The sequence below is a fragment of the Halichoerus grypus genome, chromosome X, assembly GCF_964656455.1.
Source record: "Halichoerus grypus chromosome X, mHalGry1.hap1.1, whole genome shotgun sequence".
In the NCBI taxonomy this organism is placed as follows: Eukaryota; Metazoa; Chordata; class Mammalia; order Carnivora; family Phocidae; genus Halichoerus; species Halichoerus grypus.
Window position 1 is genome coordinate 91,290,073 of NC_135727.1, and position 15,369 is coordinate 91,305,441.

Consider the following 15,369-nt stretch of genomic DNA (forward strand, 5'->3'; position numbering starts at 1 on the left):
CACAACAGACTTTATGGTACCCAAAGCACTGTTGAGCTTGGCAAAGTGTTTCAACAATCACGAAACACTTTATGGCTCTGAAGGGGCAACAGGGTCAAAGGACTGGCCTGGGTTTTGTCTTCTGAGATTGATGGCTGTGCTCTGCTTTTCCTCTCCAGGGCAAAATACTTCAAAGGGAAAAAGATCCATGGAGAAATTGACATTAAAGTAGAACAGGTTAGTTGGGGCAGATGGACCTGGGGGTCGGCTGTCCAGACCGAAAACTGGATGGTCGTTTTTGTGTGATGTGGGTGAATCACGGATTTTTTTTTTTTTCTCCTTCCTAGGCTGAATTCTCTGATCTCAACCTCGTGGCTCACGCCAATGGTGGATTCTCTGTGGACATGGAAGTTCTTCGGAATGGGGTGAAGGTCGTGCGGTAAGTAGAGAAAGGTTAACTTGGTGTTATGGGAGAGGCACAAAGACTCCCTTAGAGCTGAGGGAGAGCCCCCACCTCCCCACCCATCCTTCTGTGAGCAAGAACTTAGGTATATTACAATAGCCAAGATATGGAAACAATGTAAGTGCCCATTGGTGAATGAATGGATAAAGAAGATGTGGTGTGTATACACTATGAAATATTATTCAGCTACGAGAGAGAAGGAAATCCTGCCATTTGCAAAAACGTGAATGGACCTTGAGGACATTATGCTAAGTAAGATAAATCAGACAGAGAAAGACAAATACTGTATGATATCTCTTGTCTATGGAATCTAAAAAAGCCAAACTCATAAAAACACAGAGTGAAATGGTGGTTACCAGGGGCTGAGGGGTGGTAGAATAGAAGAGATATTTAGGGGTGCCTGGGTGACTCGGTCGGTTAAGCTTCTGCCTTCGGCTCAGGTCATGATCCCAGGGTCCTGGGAGTGAGCCCCGCATCAAGCCGCTTATCGCCTATCGGGCTCCCTGCTCAGCGGGGATTCTGCTTGTCCTTCTCCCTCTCCCTCTGCCCCTCTTCCTGCTCATGATCTCTCTGTCTCTCTCTCAAAATAAAAAATAAAATCTTAAAAAAAATAGAAGAAATGTTTAAGGGTATAAACTTGCAACTGGTAGATAAGTAAGTCCTGGAGATCCAATGCACAGTATAGTGAATATAGATAACGATATTGTATCATAATTATCAAACTTACTAAGAGATCGGAACTTAATTATTCCCACCACAAAAAGGAAATGATAATTATGTGACATGATAGAACTGCTAAATAACGCTACAATGGCAATCCTATTACAGTATATAAGTGTGTCTAATTGACATGTTTTACGCCTTAAACTTACACAATGTTCTATGTCGATTTAAAAAGAAATTAGGGGGGCGCCTTCTCTCTCTCCTGCTGCTCCCCCTGCTTGTGCTCTCTCCCTCTCTCTCTGTCAAATAAATAAATAAAATCTAAAAAAAAAATTAAATTAGGTACAGAATGTGGGAAAACAGCTTCTCTTCTGCAGAGCCAAGAATCCTAGCAGACCACAAGCCAAACTTTTTTTTTTTAAGAGCTTTTTGGGTAACTTTATTTTTTTTTTAAGATTTTTATTTATTTATTTATTTGACAGAGAGAGACACAGCAAGAGAGGGAACAGAAGCAGGGGGAGTGGGAGAGGGGGAAGCATGCTTCCCGTGGAGCAGGGAGCCCGATGCGGGGCTCGATCCCAGGACCCTGGGATCATGACCTGAGCCAAAGGCAGACGCCTAACGACTGAGCCACCCAGGCGCCCCAAGCCAAACTTTTTAGTTATTAAATCAGCAAATATTTCTTGAGAATCTACTGTATGCCAGGTGCTGCCCTCAGCATTTTACATTCAGCAAATATTTATTAAGCTCCTATTGTACACCAGGACCTCTTGTATATGCTGAGGACCTGGCAGTTAACAAAACCGACCCCCAAAAAGAGCCCCCCCCCAAAAAAAACCCTCTGCCCTCATAAAGCTTATATTCTACTGTGGGATACATACAATAAACAAATCAAAAAATGTAAAGGTGCTAAGAAAAAATATATAGCAGCAAAAGGATATAGGAATCGTTGGATGGTGGAGGGGTCTACAGTTTGGATGAGGAAGACCAATATTGTGAGAGACATTTTTTTAAAGGTTTTATTTATTTATTTGAGAGAGAGCACAAGCAGGGGGAGCGGCAGAGGGATAGGGAGAAGCAGGCTTCCCGCTGAGCAGGGAGCCCGATGGGGCTCAATGCAGGGCTCTATCCCAAGACCCTGGGATCACCAGATGGGGAAAGGGTGGAAAGGGTGCTGGTACGGGAGGAAACAGCTTGTGTGTGTGTGCTGAGCTGAGCAACCACTTCGAAATTTCTAGGAGCTGCGGAGATTTAGAAACCTGTTTTTTTTTTTTTTAAGATTTTATTTATTTATTTGACAGAGAGAGAGAGAGAGGCAGGCAGAGGGAAAGTGAGAAGCAGGCTCCCCACTGAGCAGGGAGCCCGACGTGGGGCTCGATCCCAGGAAGGCAGACGCTTAACTGACTGAGCCACTCAGGTGCCCCCGTAGAAACCTGGTTTTTGTTCTAAGGGTGGTGGGGAGCTCTGGGGGCATATCCTTGACACCTCTCCCCCTGCCACCCCAGGTCTCTGAAGCCAGACTTTGTGCTGATCCGCCAGCATGCCTTCAGCATGGCACGGAACGGGGACTACCGCAGTTTGGTCATTGGGCTGCAGTATGCTGGGATACCCAGCGTCAACTCTTTGCATTCTGTCTACAACTTCTGTGACAAGCCCTGGGTGGTAAGTGACAGGAAGGGCGCTGCTGGCGAGGGACTGTCTTGTGCATGTGGGAACTCGACATCGCTGTGATCTGGGGGAACTGAAAAAGCTTGAAGCTCGGAATCCCAGCTTGGAGACTCTGTCCCGGTGAAGGGCATGCTGACCCATCTCTCCTGGCTCTCCTAGTTCGCCCAGATGGTTCGACTGCACAAGAAACTGGGGACCGAGGAATTCCCTCTTATCGATCAGACCTTCTACCCCAATCACAAAGAGATGGTGAGTCTGGGGGACGTAGGATGGGCAGGAGGGAAGAGCATCGTGTGTACTGCGACATTATTGCGAGTGGATGCGTTAGCAATGGCAACACTGTCAGGGAGTGCAGCCGCTGTGTGCTGTGGAGGGTGAAGTTGCTTCGCGACAGGGTTTATTAATACCATGGATTTACTGATGAGCTTACAGGTGTGATTTCAGTCACTGATCCCGTTTCTTATAGTATCTTTTCTCAGCAGTATTAAAAATCGGCTTCTACTGTAAATAAACAGATGTAATGTAATGAATCAGACTATATTACATATAGAAATCAAGTCATCATTACTAATATTAGCAAATATTCTTCCTGTAGAAATGTCACCAATGTTGCAAATTAGGACTGGCAATGAAAATCATCAGTAGCGATGTTATAAATTAAATTGCTTACCAATAGCAATTGAATTGTGGGTTACTATTATTATAAAATATAATCACCAATATTACAACTTATCACTAATACTACAAATTACTGTTATTGGTGTAAATTATGAGTACCCGTGTTATGAATCAGAGTGCAGTTCTTAACAAATTGAATAATCATTACTAGTGTCATTGAAGATTATAGCTATTATTACAAATTATTATCAATATTACAAATTATGCTCTAATATAAATTATAAGTCTCTGTTTTGAGTTATATTATACTGAAAAGAAGTTGCATTATCATTACTAATATCATCAAATATTATAACTAATATTACAAATTATTGCCAATGTTACAAATTAAGATTACTAAGATAAATTATGAGTAACTATGTTTTGAATTATCTGATAGCTTCTAATAGAAATCATCATTAATATGGTTAACACTCCAGTTTATATTATGAATAATTACTAATATTAAAGTTATGATTACTAATATGAATTATGAGTACCACAGTTATGAATCAAATTTTAGTTGCAAATAGAAATTGAATCACCATTATTGATGCCATCAAATTTTACAACTAATTTTATAAATTTTTAACAATGTTATAAATTATGTTTGCCTATATAAATGATCATCACCACTTCTGTGAGTTAAATTACAGTTAAATGTCAATATTGACCCAGTGTTACCAACTTGGTTAAATAAACATTGGTATTAATACTAAAAATTCTTACCAGCATTACAAACTATGGTCACTGATATAAGTTAACAGTGTTATGAATTAAGTTTACTTACAGATGAAGATCAAATCATTAGTTCTTAGGAAACCCAATTTGGTTATCATTATTATTATCCCACATTCTTTGAGAGACAGAATAGCTGATTGTGGTTGAGAGCATAGACTCTAGCCAGAATTTCTATATTGGAATCCTAGCATATTACTTAATGCTCTGTGCCTCAGTTTGTACACCTGCAAAATGTGGGTAATAATAGTTCCTGCCTCACAGTGTGAGAATTAAATTACTTAATGAATGTAAAGTGGTTAGAACAGTGCATCTGGTATATATTAACTGCTCCCTAAGTGTTAACAAAGTTCCCTTCTATTCTTAATTTGTTGAGTGTTTTTATCATGAAAGGATGTTGAACTTTGTCAAATGTTTTTTCTATATTTATTGATATGATCATGTGGTTTTTCCTTTATTCTATGAATATGCTGTATTACATTACTTGAGTTCCATGCGAGTTGAGCCGCATTTGCTTAACTGGGCCAACTCTTGCTTGGTCTGGTGTATAATCCTTTTTAGGATTCAGTTTTTAGTATTTTGTTGAGAATTATGGTATCTATCATCAGAACAGATATTGATCTATTGTTTTCTTATGATGTCTTTGTCTGGTTTTGGTCTCAGGGTAATAGTAGCCTCACAGAATGAGATGGTTAGTGGTCCCTTCTCTTCTATTTTGGGGGAGAGCTGTGAAAAGATTAGTGTTAATTCTTTTTAAATACTTGTAGTATGCACTGGTAAAGACATCGACATCTAGTCCTGAGCATTTCTTTTCTTTTTTTAAGATTTTATTTACTTATTTGATAGAGAAAGAGAGAGAGCACAAGTAGGGGAGAAGGGCAGAGGGAGAGGGAGAAGCAGGCTCCTCACTGAGCCAAAGGCAGTTGCTTAACCGACTGAGCCACCCAGGCACCCCCTTCCTGGGCATTTCTTTGTAGGACATTTATTATTATTATTATTACTAATCTAATGTCTTCATTTATTATAATATTATTCAGATCTTCTAGTTCTTCTTGAGTCAGTTTTGGTAGTTTGTGTCTTTCTAGGAATTTGTCCCTTCATCTAGGTTTTCTAATTTATTAACATACAGTTGTTCATAGTACTCTCTTAAATTTCTTTTCATTTCTGTAAGGTTAGTAGTTAGGTCCCCTCTTTCATTCCTTATTTTAATAATTAGTTTTCTCTCTTTTCTTTCTTAATCTAAAGGTTTATCAATTTTGTTGATCTTTTCAAAGAACCAACTTGTGGTTTTGTTGATTTTCTCTATTGTTTTTCAATTCTCTATTTCATTTATTTCCACTCTAATCTTTATTACTTATTTTTTATTGAAGTATAATTAACATGCAGTGTTAGATGTTAGTTTCAGGTGTGCAATATAATGATTCAGCAATTCTGTACCTCTCTCAATGCTCATCCAAGATTAAGTGTACTCTTAATCCCCTTTGTCTATTTTGTCCATCCCCTCACCCACCTCCTCTCTGGCAACCACCAGTTTGTTCTCTGTATTTAAGAGTCTAGGGGTTTGTCTCTTTTATTCTTTTTGTTTCTTATTTTTATTTAAAATCAATTAATTAACATATAGTGTATTATTAGTTTCAGAGGTAGAGTTTAGTGATTCATGAGTTGCATATAACACTCAGTGCTCCTTACATCAGGTGCCCTCCTTAATGCCCATCACCCAGTTACCCCTTCCCCCCACCCACCTCCCCTCCAGCAACCCTCAGTTTGTTTCCTAGAGTTAAGAGTCTCTTATGGTTTGTCTCCCTCTCTGATTTCGTCTTTTCCCCTATGTTCATCTGTTTTGTTTCTTAAATCCCACATATGAGTGAAATCATATGGTATTTGTCTTTCTCTGACTTATTTCACTTTAACATTAACCTCTCTAGCTCTGTCCATGTCTTTGCAAATGGCAAGATTTCATTCTTTTCTATGGCTGAGTAATATTCCATTGTAAATATATACCACATCTTCTTTATCCATTCATCTATCAATAGACACTTGGGTTGCTTCCATATCTTGGCTATTGTAAATAATGCTGCAATAAGCATAGGGGTGCATATATCTTTTTGAATTAGTGTTTTCATTTTCTTTGGGTAAATACCCAGTAGTGGAATTACTGGATCACATGATAATTCTATTTTTAATTTTTGAAGAGCCTCCATACTATTTTCCACAGTGACTGCACCAATTTGCATTCCCACCAGCAGTACGTGAGTGTTCCTTTTTCTTCACATCCTTGCCAACACTTGTTATTTCTTGTGTTTTTGATTTTAGCCATCCTGACAGGTGTAAAGTGATATCTCATTCTGGTTTTAATTTGCATTTCCCTGATGATTAATGATGTTGAGCATCTTTTCATGTGTCTGTTGGCCATCTGTATGTTTTCTTTGGAGAAATGTCTATTCAAGTCCTCTGCCCATTTTTAACTGGATTATTTGTGGGCTTTTTAGTGTTGAGTTGTATGAGTTCTTTGTATATTTTGGATATAAGCCCCTTATCAGATTAACCCCTACTGATCTGAAAATATCTTCTCCCATTCAGTAGGTTGCCTTTTTGTTTAATTGGTGGTTTCTTTTGATGTACAAAAGCTTTTTATTTTGGTGTAGTCCCAATACTTTAATTTTGCTTTTGTTTCCCTTGCCTGAGGAGACATACCTACAAAAATGTTTCTATGGCAGGTGTCAAAGAAATTATTGCCAGTGTTTGCTTCTAGGAATTTTATGGTTTCAGGACTCACATTTAGGTCTTTAATTCATTTTAGTTTATTTTTGTGCATGGTGTAAGAAAGTGATCCAGGTTCATTCTTTTGCATGTAGCTGTCCAGTTTTGCCAATACCATTTATTGAAGAGATTGTCTTTTCCCATTGTGTATTCTTGCCTCCTTTCTCACAGATTAATTGACCGTATAAGTGTGGGTTTATTTCTGGACTCTCTGTTCTTTTCCATTAATCTACATGTCTGTTTTTGTGCCGGTACCATACTGTTTTGATTACTACAGCTTTGTAATATATCTTCAAATCTGGGATTGTGATACTATCAGTTTTGTTCTTCTTTTTCAAAATTGCTTTGGCTATTTGGGGTCTTTTGTGGTTCCATAGAAATGTTAGGATTATCTGTTCTAGTTCTGTGAAAAATGCTTTTGGTATTTTGATAGAGATTACATTAAATCTGTAGATTGCTTTGGGTTGTATGGACATTTTAACAATAATGGTTCTCCCAATCCATGAGCATGGAATACCTTTCCATTTGTTTGTGTCATTTTCAATTTCTTTCATCAGTGTTTTATAGTTTTCAGAGTATAGGTCTTCCACTGCCTTGGTTAAGTTTATTCCTAGGTATTTTATTATTTTTGGTGCAATTGTAAATGTGATTGTTAATTTATCTTAATTAGTTTCTTAGTTTCTCTTTCTGCTACTTCATTGTTAGTGTATAAAAATGCAACAGATTTCTATATATTAATTTTGTATCCTGTGACTTTTCTGAATTCAGCTATCAGTTCTAGTAGTTTTTTTGGTGGAGTCTTTAGGGCTTTTTATATATAGTATCATTTCATCTGCAAACAGTGAAAGTTTTACTTCTTCCTTACTAATTCGGATGCCTTTTATTTCTCTTTCTTGTCTGGTTACTGTGGTTAGGACTTCCAGTATATTGAATAAAAGTGGTGAGAGTGGACATCCCTGTCTTGTTCCTGATCTTAGAGGAAAAACTCTCAGTTTTTCCCCATTGAGTATGATGTTAGCTGTGGGCTTTTCATATATGGCCTTAATTATGTTGAGGTATGTTCCCTCTAAACCTACTTTGCTGAGAGTTTTTATCATGAATGAGTGTTGTAGTTTGTCAGATACTCTTTCTGCATCTATTGAGATGATCATATGGTTTTTATCCTTTCTCTTGTTAATGTGATGTATCACGTTGATTGATTTGGGAATACTGAACCACCTTGCATCCCTGGAATCAATTCCACTCGATTGTGGCGCATGATTTTGTTAATGTATTGTTAAATTCGGTCTAATATTTTGTTGAGAATTTATGCATCTATGTTCATCAGAGATACTGGCCTGTAGTTTTCTTTTTTGTTGTGTCTTTATCTGGTTTTGGTATCAGGATAATGCCGGTCTCATAGGATGAATTTGGACGCTTCCCTTCTTCTATTTTTTGGAATAGCTTGACAAGAATAGGTATTAATCTTTATTACTTCTTTCCTTCTGCTTGCTCTGGGCTTAATTTGCTCTTCTTTTTCTAATTTCTGAAAATGGAAGAATAGGTTATTGATTTGATATCTCTCTTCTTTCTAATATACACATTTATAACTATGAAATTCCCTATAAGCATCACTTTAGCTGCATACCTTATGTTTTGATATGTTGTGTTTTTTTAATCATTCATCTCAAAGTATCTTCTAATTTCCCTAGTGATTTCTTCTTTGACCCATTGGTTATTTATGAACATGTTTACTTTCCACGTATTTGTGGAACTCCCCATTTTTTTTCTGTTTATACTTTCTAATTTCATTCATCTGTGGTCAGAGAACATACTTTGTATTATTTCAGTACTTTTACATTTATTGGGACTTGTTTTCTGGCTTTGTGCACTTGAGAAGAATGTGTATTCTGCTGTTGTAGGGTGGACTGTTCTATAGATGTCTGTTAGGTTTAGTTGGTTTATAGTGTTATTCAAGTCTTCTCTTTCTTTGTTGATCCTCTGTCTAATTGTTTTCTCCATCATTTAAAGTGAGGCATTGAAGTCTCCAACTATTATTGTTGAATTGTTTACTTCTCCCTTCGGTTCTGTCTTTTTGTTTCATTTATTTTGGGGCTCTGTTCTTAGGTACATATGTTTTTATCATTGTTATGTCTTCTTGATAGATTAAACTTTTTATCAATTTAGAATGTCCTACTTTACCTCCAGTAACAATTTCTGTTTTAAAGTCTATTTTATCTGATGTTGTATAGCCAGGTCTCTTTTGGTTACTATTTGCGTGGCAAATCTTTTTCCATCCATTTACTTTCACCTTATTTGTGTCTTTGAATCTAAAGTGTGTCCCTTGTAGACAGCATATAATCAAGTCACATTTTTCATCCATTCTGTCTATATCTGCCTTTTATGCTCAATATTTTATTTAGCTCTTCAATATTTTTTAAAGATTTATTTATTTAGGTTAGAGAGAGAGAGAGAGTATGAACATAGGGGGAGGGGCAGAGGGAGAGGGAGAGAGAATCTCAAGCAGACTCCCCGCTGATCACGGAGACCAACACAGGGCTTAATCTCACAACCCTGAGATCATGACTTGAGCCAAAACCAAGAGTCAGATGCTTAACCGACTGCGCCACCCAGGCACCCTAGATATAAAGTTCTTATATGATGGTTTTTTTCTTTCAGGGCTTTGAATATGTTGTCCCATTGCCTTCTGGCGAGAAATCACCTATTAATCTTACTGAGGATCACTTGTATGTGATGAGTCACTTTCCTCTTACTACTTTCAAGATTCTCTCTTTGTCTTTGACTTTCATAAGTTTGTTTATGATGTGTCTAGATGTAGCTCTCTATAAGTTTATCCTATTTGAAGTTCAGTGAGTTTCTTGGATGTATAGATTAATATTTTCCATCAAATTTGGGAGATTTTCAGCCATTATTCCTTTCAATATTCTTTATTGCACCTTTCTCTCTACTCTCTCCTTTTGGGACTCCCATTATGTGTGTGTTGATATGTTTGATGGTGTTTCACAAGCCTCTGAAACTCTGTTTATTTGTGTAATTTTTTTTTCTTTTAGTTCCTCACAATGGGTTATTTTGGTTGACCTACCTTCAAATTCATTGATTCTTTCCTCTGGCAGCTCAAATCTACTGTTGAGTCCCTCTAGTGAATTTTTAATTTCAGTTATTGTGTTTTTCAAGTCTGGAATTCTATTATTTTATCATTTCTGTCTCTTTATTGATAGTCTTTATTTGTTAGAATACCATTCTCATACTTTCAGTTAGTTCTTTAGACATGATTTCTTTTAGTTCTTTGAAAATATTTTCAATAGCTGACTTATAGTCTGTGTATTAATCCCGGTATCTGGGCTTCCTCAGGGACAAGTCTATTGGCTACTTCATTTTTCTGTTTGGGTCATACTTTATTATTTCTTTTCATGTCTCATAAATTTTTGTTGAAAACTTAACATTGTAAATAATATTACATGGCAGCTGTGGAAATCAGATTCTCTCCCCCATTCTAGGGTTTATATTTCTTGCTCTTTGTTTTTTTAGTGACATTCCTAAACTAATTCTGTAAAGGTTGTATTCTTTGTCCTATATGGCCGCTGAGTCTCTGCTTCATTAGCTTTGTGGTCAGGTAATGAATGGCAGATATTTCTTTAAACACCTAGAACCATTAAGTCTCCAAGCGTTTGCTGATGGGCTCTGTGCACCTGTTGGAGCATGCCTTCAGTGCTCTGGCAGGCTGTTCACAACTTTGACATAGCCTTTACTTCCTCGTTTTGCAGAGCCTCGAGGTCAGCCAGAGATCCTGAGCATGCACACAGCCTTATGCATATTTGTGGTTTTCTAGATTCCTGGGAATTTGTCAGTGCTTTTCAAAGCCTCCTATGAAGATCTCCTTACCCAACTTTTCCTGTTAGGTTTTTCGGTCAGCTTGTAATGTTTGTCCTAACTATAATCACTGCCTCAAGCACTTGCTATGTTAACAATTGCTACTGATTGTTTTTGAAAAAAAAACCCAGGGAAAGCTGTTCACGCTAGGTGAACTCTGAGTCAAATCAAATAGACAAGGCCTGTGAATGGAGTTTTCTAGGAAAGTGCCAGACCGGTCAAATAAAGATAGTTCTCTAGGAATGGGACTTTGGAGGAAACTCCAACCCTGTTCTACTTCCCCTTCTGGCTGCTAGGCTGCTGGTTTTCATCAGGATTACAAGGCTGTTGATTTTCAAGGCTGTTGTGGAGGTAGGGAGAAGGGGATGGAAACAGGGAAAGTTCAAATGCCACAAAGCATACTGTTCTTACTGAGATTCAGCCATTTTTCTTGAATAGACGCTTCCTGAATTGTTATAAGCTTTTGGTCAATGTCTAGAGCTCTGAAAAAAGTTAATTTTGACAATTTTTGCCAGTATTCTCATTGTTTTTATGGAAGAGAAGATTTTTAAAGACCCTTATTCTGGCATTTCCACCGACATCACTTCCGGACATAACTTCCTCTTTCCCAGCCCCAGCCCTAAGATAATAGTATTTCAAAGCCAGGGTATGGGAGCTAGATGTACTCACTGATACTGGAATATCTTTGCCTCTAGGCCCTCTCGTTATATAAAGCTAAGAAATTTATATATATGGAATTTCATGTGTTCACACTGATACCTCTAATTCTAATCCAACACATCACAAGGTTCTGTCTAGCTTGCCCCCATTCTATACTTATATTTTTCTTCTATAACAGTGAGAACCCTAGCCTCCAGTATCATCAGTGTGTTTACTCATTTGCTCAGTCCTACAATACACAGAATGTATTTTTAGAATTTCAACATCCACACCACTATGAAAAACAAACTTAGTAAGGTAGAGCTAGAGATTTGTTTGCCCTTTTTAGGTCTTTATATGAGGATATATAGTCAAAGTACTGTATTCAAAAGTTTCTTGGTTTATTTTATTTTTCGTTCAGCATGATTACATTATTCATTTTATTTCAAATATAATTTGTTTATCTTTGTATTAAATTTTAGTCTTTTCCTTATCTATGACTTAATTATATATTTTTTCATGTAAGACATTAGCATGATTCCAAAAGTCAAAACACAAAAAGGCATACATGGATAAAATTTAAAACCTAGATGAAATGGATAATTTCCTAGAGAAACACAGTTTACCAAATTGACCCCATTAGAGCTTAACAGACTGTTTCCATAAAACAAAAGAGAAAGTGAGTAAAAACTGCCTCATAAAAAAGCACCGGGCCCAGATGGTTTCACAGGATAATTCTCCAAACTTACAGAGCAGTTAATCCCAATGCCAAATAAATTATTCCAGAGAACAGAAAATGAAATTTCCACATGTTTTTTCTAAAGCAATTATAACATTGATTGCACTCAAAAAAGCATGGACTATTTTCACTCATGAATAGCAATGCAATAATCCTAAATGAAATTTTAGCAAATGAATTCAGAACTACATTAAGAAAATAATGTAGCATGACCAAGTAAGTGAGTTTCCTTCTGGGAATAAGGATGGTTCTTTATAGGTAATATGTTAATATAATACAACATAATAATAGATCTAAGGAGAAAATCATATGATCATTTCCATAGATATTTTAAAAGACTTTGGCAGAATTCTGATACAATCATTCAAAAATAGAAATCAACTGATAACTTCTTAACATGATAAAATTTGTATATCTCAATCCTAAAGTTATCACCAACTTAATGGAACAACATGGAGAGTATTTCCACTAAGATCAGAAATAAGGCAATGCCCTCTGTCTCCACTCCTTTTCAACATTGTATTTGGAGGTATTAGACCAATGCAGTTAGACAAGGAAAAAAATTATAGATGTAAGATTGGGTAAAGAAAACACAAAAATATCTCTATATTTTTTAAGATTTTATTTATTTATTTGAGAGAGAGAGAGCACGAGGGGAGGAGGGTCAGAGGGAGAAGCAGACTCCCCTGAGCAGGGAGCCCAGTGTGGGACTTGATCCTGGGACTCCAGAATCATGACTTAACCGACTGAGCCACCCAGGCACCCCAAAAATATCTCTATTTAAGACAATATCCATAGTATACCTGGAAATTCCCAAGAGAACCAATAGCAAAGCTAATTCAAACAATAAAGAATTCAGTAATATAGCAGAATATAAAACCAACATATAGAAATTAGTTTTCATACACACAAAGAAACAGATATAATGTATAATAGAAGAGAAAACCCCATTTATGATAACAAAAAAGGATAAAATCCGTCAGGATAAAGTCAACAAGGGGTAATGCAAACTTATCTGAGGAAAAGTTTAGAACACTCCTGAAAGACTTACACAAAAACAAAGACATTCCTTGTTCTTGAGTAGGATGAATTAGTATCATAAAGATGACAGTTTCCCTTCTCAAGTCTTCATTTATAAATGCAATGTGATCCCCCAAAATATACCTATAAGCTTTTATCTGCAACTGATAAAAGTTGATAGTGAACGTCACATGAAAATGCAAACATGGAAGAATATCCATAAAAAAAAGAAAAGCTATAATGGGGGGGGGGATTAGTCCTAAGCCTCTGCCAGCGAACATTTTATGAAGGTTTTCTAATTTAAACAGTATGATGCTGACACATGAATAGGCAGTCTGACAGACAGAAAGAAAAATTAAAAGTCCAGATATAGATCCATGTACATATGGAAATTTAGTGGATGGTAAAAGTGGCAAGCTTTGTTTTTGACATTTAAATTCTTCATCCGAAATGGATTTTTTCTCTTTTTTTAGCACTCTTACAGACATCTTTATTATATGTGTTCTTGAACACTTCTCTACATGCATTACAGAATGGCTGTCACATCCATTCACTTATGTAACACTGTGCTTAACATAGCCAACAAGTAGCACTCTCACAAGTGTCTATTACATGTGTTCTTTGGAATTGATTTTCATATACAGTGGGAAGTAGGGTGAGATCCAGTTTCATAGTTTTCCTTTTCTCCCCACCAATGTGGGCAGTATGCCACCTCTGTCATGTACTAAAATCTCATGTACTTATGGGGGCAAGTTCTGGACTCTGTTCCAGTCCATCGGTCACTTTCTTTATACCTGTACTGATGCAGTACTAGTTTAAAAACTATATTTTCTCATTAACTACTGATATCTAGTAGGGCAGTCACACCTCCTGGCTGTTCTGTGGCTGTAGAGAGGCAGAAAGAACAGGACCAAAGAGGCCGGGAAGAAGACAGAGCTAATGGCAGGCGACGGTGGCAGCTAGATGGCAGAGGCATTAGACTTCCTACAGGCCAACTTGCCACTCACATTTCCTCTTTTGTCCCCCCACCCCACTGTGCAGCATGGAGGGCCATAAGCTAGGCCTGGATTTGTGGAAGCGGTCTTCCCCCACCCTGTACCTTGAAGCTCTGGTGGGAAGGTTGCCCAGCCTCCATCATGTGGTGGGAGGCACATATGGAGACTCTGGCTCTGCTACCCTATCTATTCCCATCCAGGCTGCAGGCCACCAGGAATCTGCAGGGCTGCTCGGCTCAGCATGTCTAAATAGTCACCAGTCAGGGATGGGGCACATGGGAGGACTCTGTTAAGCACAATCTGACTTCTTTTCACCCCAACTTCCCTATAGCATGGTGATCTGCTTACATCAACCTGATCGTGCAGACCTAGGGGTGGGGGCTGCTGCAGGATTAGGGACATAATCTCTAAGCCATAAATCTCTAGGCGATTTATGGCTCAGCAAATATTTATAAAGGGTTCACAATAGAGCAGGTGGAGTCTGACCCCAAGGCCTCTCAGGATCCAGTCCCTTCTCCAGGATTCATGGTCCCTGTGCCGTGGGGAAAGAGAGGGTGCTTGGGAGTGAGAATCAACAGAGTTGGGGATGTGGGGATTGTATGAAAAAAGAGAGGGTGGGAGTAAATAGGGAAGTGAAGGAAGGAGCATAGGAGATGTGTGAACAGGGTGGGGAGTTTTCTTTTGAGGGACCAATTTCATGGAGATATAACAAGTCCAGGAAAGAGGACATATCACAAGTGTGTGCAGCTCCTTACATTTTCACAAAGTGAACATATTCCTGTTGCTTGCATCCAGATCAAGAAACACAACATGACCAGATAGATCCCCAGCACAGTTAGAAGTTGATGGTCTTTGGGAGGCTTGAGGGGCCACTTGTGGGAAGTTGGTGGGCTTGAGGAGACTTAAGAGTTTGAGAAAGGTGGAGAGTCCCCAACTCACTGTGGCTGAGTAGAAGTCCCGGTCCAAGGCAGGAGGCTGTTGTACATGAGGATTCAAGAGCAGATATTGGGCCACCAGGGAAGGCAGCCAAGTTCATGGCTTCCTGTTCTTTTTTTTTTTTTCAAGATTTTATTTATTTATTTGAGAGAGGGAGAGAGAGAGAACACAAGCAGGGGGAGGGGCAGAGGGAGAGGGAGAAGCAGGATCCCCACTAAGCAGGGAGCCCGACGCGGGCCTTG

At 38.1% G+C, this 15,369-nt stretch overlaps 1 protein-coding gene across 2 annotated transcripts in view; it reads left to right on the top strand.

The window, feature by feature from the left end:
* Positions 1-15,369, top strand: part of SYN1 (synapsin I) — a 47,028-nt gene that overhangs the window by 11,644 nt on the left and 20,015 nt on the right. For both annotated transcript variants that reach the window (XM_078065392.1, XM_078065393.1), the window contains exons 2-5: positions 159-216; positions 327-418; positions 2,611-2,767; positions 2,933-3,022. In XM_078065392.1, coding sequence (XP_077921518.1) covers positions 159-216; positions 327-418; positions 2,611-2,767; positions 2,933-3,022 — 397 coding nt within the window. The remainder of the gene's footprint in view (positions 1-158; positions 217-326; positions 419-2,610; positions 2,768-2,932; positions 3,023-15,369) is intronic.